The sequence below is a fragment of the Triticum urartu genome, chromosome 6A, assembly GCF_056163025.1.
Source record: "Triticum urartu cultivar PI428250 chromosome 6A, HENAU_Tu73, whole genome shotgun sequence".
Classification (NCBI taxonomy): domain Eukaryota; kingdom Viridiplantae; phylum Streptophyta; class Magnoliopsida; order Poales; family Poaceae; genus Triticum; species Triticum urartu.
In genome coordinates, this window is record NC_141878.1 from 466,057,966 (window position 1) to 466,059,662 (window position 1,697).

Sequence of the window (1,697 nt, forward strand, 5' to 3'; positions counted from 1 at the left end):
TCAAATCTCTTGACGGCATCCCCAAGAAATCCCAGTTTAGCCTGACCGAGCGGACGAACGGAGTCCCCATTAGTCCCAGGAACCTGTCAAAAAGGATCTTGGCCTTGCCCTCGTGCTCTGAAACTGGACCGTCAGCACCATTGAGCGTAGGAATATAGTTCTTCTGTCGCCTTCCGAAAGCTCTCAAGTGGAAAAACTGCGTGCTTGCATCACCCTCCCGAATTTCAGTCATCCTTGATTTTGCCGCCATCTCGCTCTGTCCACTGACTCAAAACCCAACAGTTTTGCCTTGAGCCGCACCCGTAGTTGTCTCTCCTCCGCCGAGAGCTCCCTCTCCTCTTGAGCGAGGCCCATACTGAATATCACATCGTTAGCGAGTGCCGATATGAAAACCGTCCAGCGGGTCCGCTGCTTATTCCACACTTTAATAGCCTTTGCTATTCTAGAGAGCTTGGTGTGCAGCACTCGGATGGGATCACCAGACCTGACCTCCTTCGCCCATGTGCGCTGCACAATTTCATGAAATTCAGGACACTTCAACCAATGGTTCTCAAAACGAAAGGCTTTGAATCTTGTTCTCTCCATTCTTCTCAATACCAGCGGGTAGTGGTCAGAAATACTAGTCGATGCAGGCGACAGGTGAAAGTGAGGAAAAGCAGCCTCCCAGTCACTCGTGACCAAGACCCTATCAATCTTGGTGAGCGTGACATTTTCGCGCTCGTTTGACCATGTGAATCTTCTCCCGAGAAGCGGAAAATCAATCAACTCAAGATCATCAATCGCAGCCCTGAATCTTCCCATCATCCGCAAATTTATATTGTTGTTACTTTTGTCTCTCGCTCAGCAAATCATATTGAAATCTCCGAGCACCATCCATCGTGGTAACATGTGCTGCTTGATCATCTTTAGTTCCTCAATGAACAAAACTTTATCCTTCTCTGATTGTGGTCCAAAGACTCCAGTGATAGACCAACTCACTCCATCAGTCCTTCTCCTAACTGTTCCTGACATGGAATGTAGCCCAGCCGCCAGCGCTCAACAATAATTTCATGATCGTCGCAGCAAGCAATTAGAATCCCTCCTCTGGACCCATTGGCTGGCAGGGATATGAAGTTATCAACAAAGCGCGGCCCCAAAACTTCAAGCACCAGATTTCTAGTCATGTCACAGATTTTGTTTCTTGCAGGCAGACAATCTTGCAACTTTGCTCAGCAACAAACAACTGCACCGCCCGCCTCTTCGTAGGGTTATTTAGTCCCCGCACATTCCAATTCAAGACGGCGAAATCCATAAAGGAACGAAGGAACACTCAACTCTCAAGCTAGCAGACATACATTCAGGTCTGAGCATTACACACACCGACTCCACATCACGAACTTGGAAGACAGAAACCTCCCATGTCGCGCTTTCGCACTACGACAGAGATCAACACAACATGCTAACATGGAGAAAAACAACTAACCCACAGAGCGGACCAACCCATGCGGATCAGACACAGATCGCCTGACCTATCCCGCTTGCTTCTTTGCCTTTGCTCTTCCCGGTGGCATCAATCAGCGATTCGATTGCCGCAATGAAGCCATCCGGCAGCGGCTTCTTGTACAACTCCCTGTACTTCTGCAGATCGGCCGCGGACGCAGCCACCTGAGGCGTGCCTTCATGCCAAATGTCACTTTTCTTGAGCAGGACCATCTTCA

General features: G+C 49.2%; 1 protein-coding gene across 1 annotated transcript; it reads right to left on the bottom strand.

The window, feature by feature from the left end:
* Nucleotides 1-228: 228 nt before the first annotated feature.
* On the bottom strand, nt 229-801 carry LOC147965720 (uncharacterized). Its single transcript, XM_087530574.1, has one exon. The coding sequence runs from the start codon at nt 799-801 to the stop codon at nt 229-231; it is 573 nt and encodes a 190-aa protein (XP_087386700.1).
* Nucleotides 802-1,697: the final 896 nt, after the last annotated feature.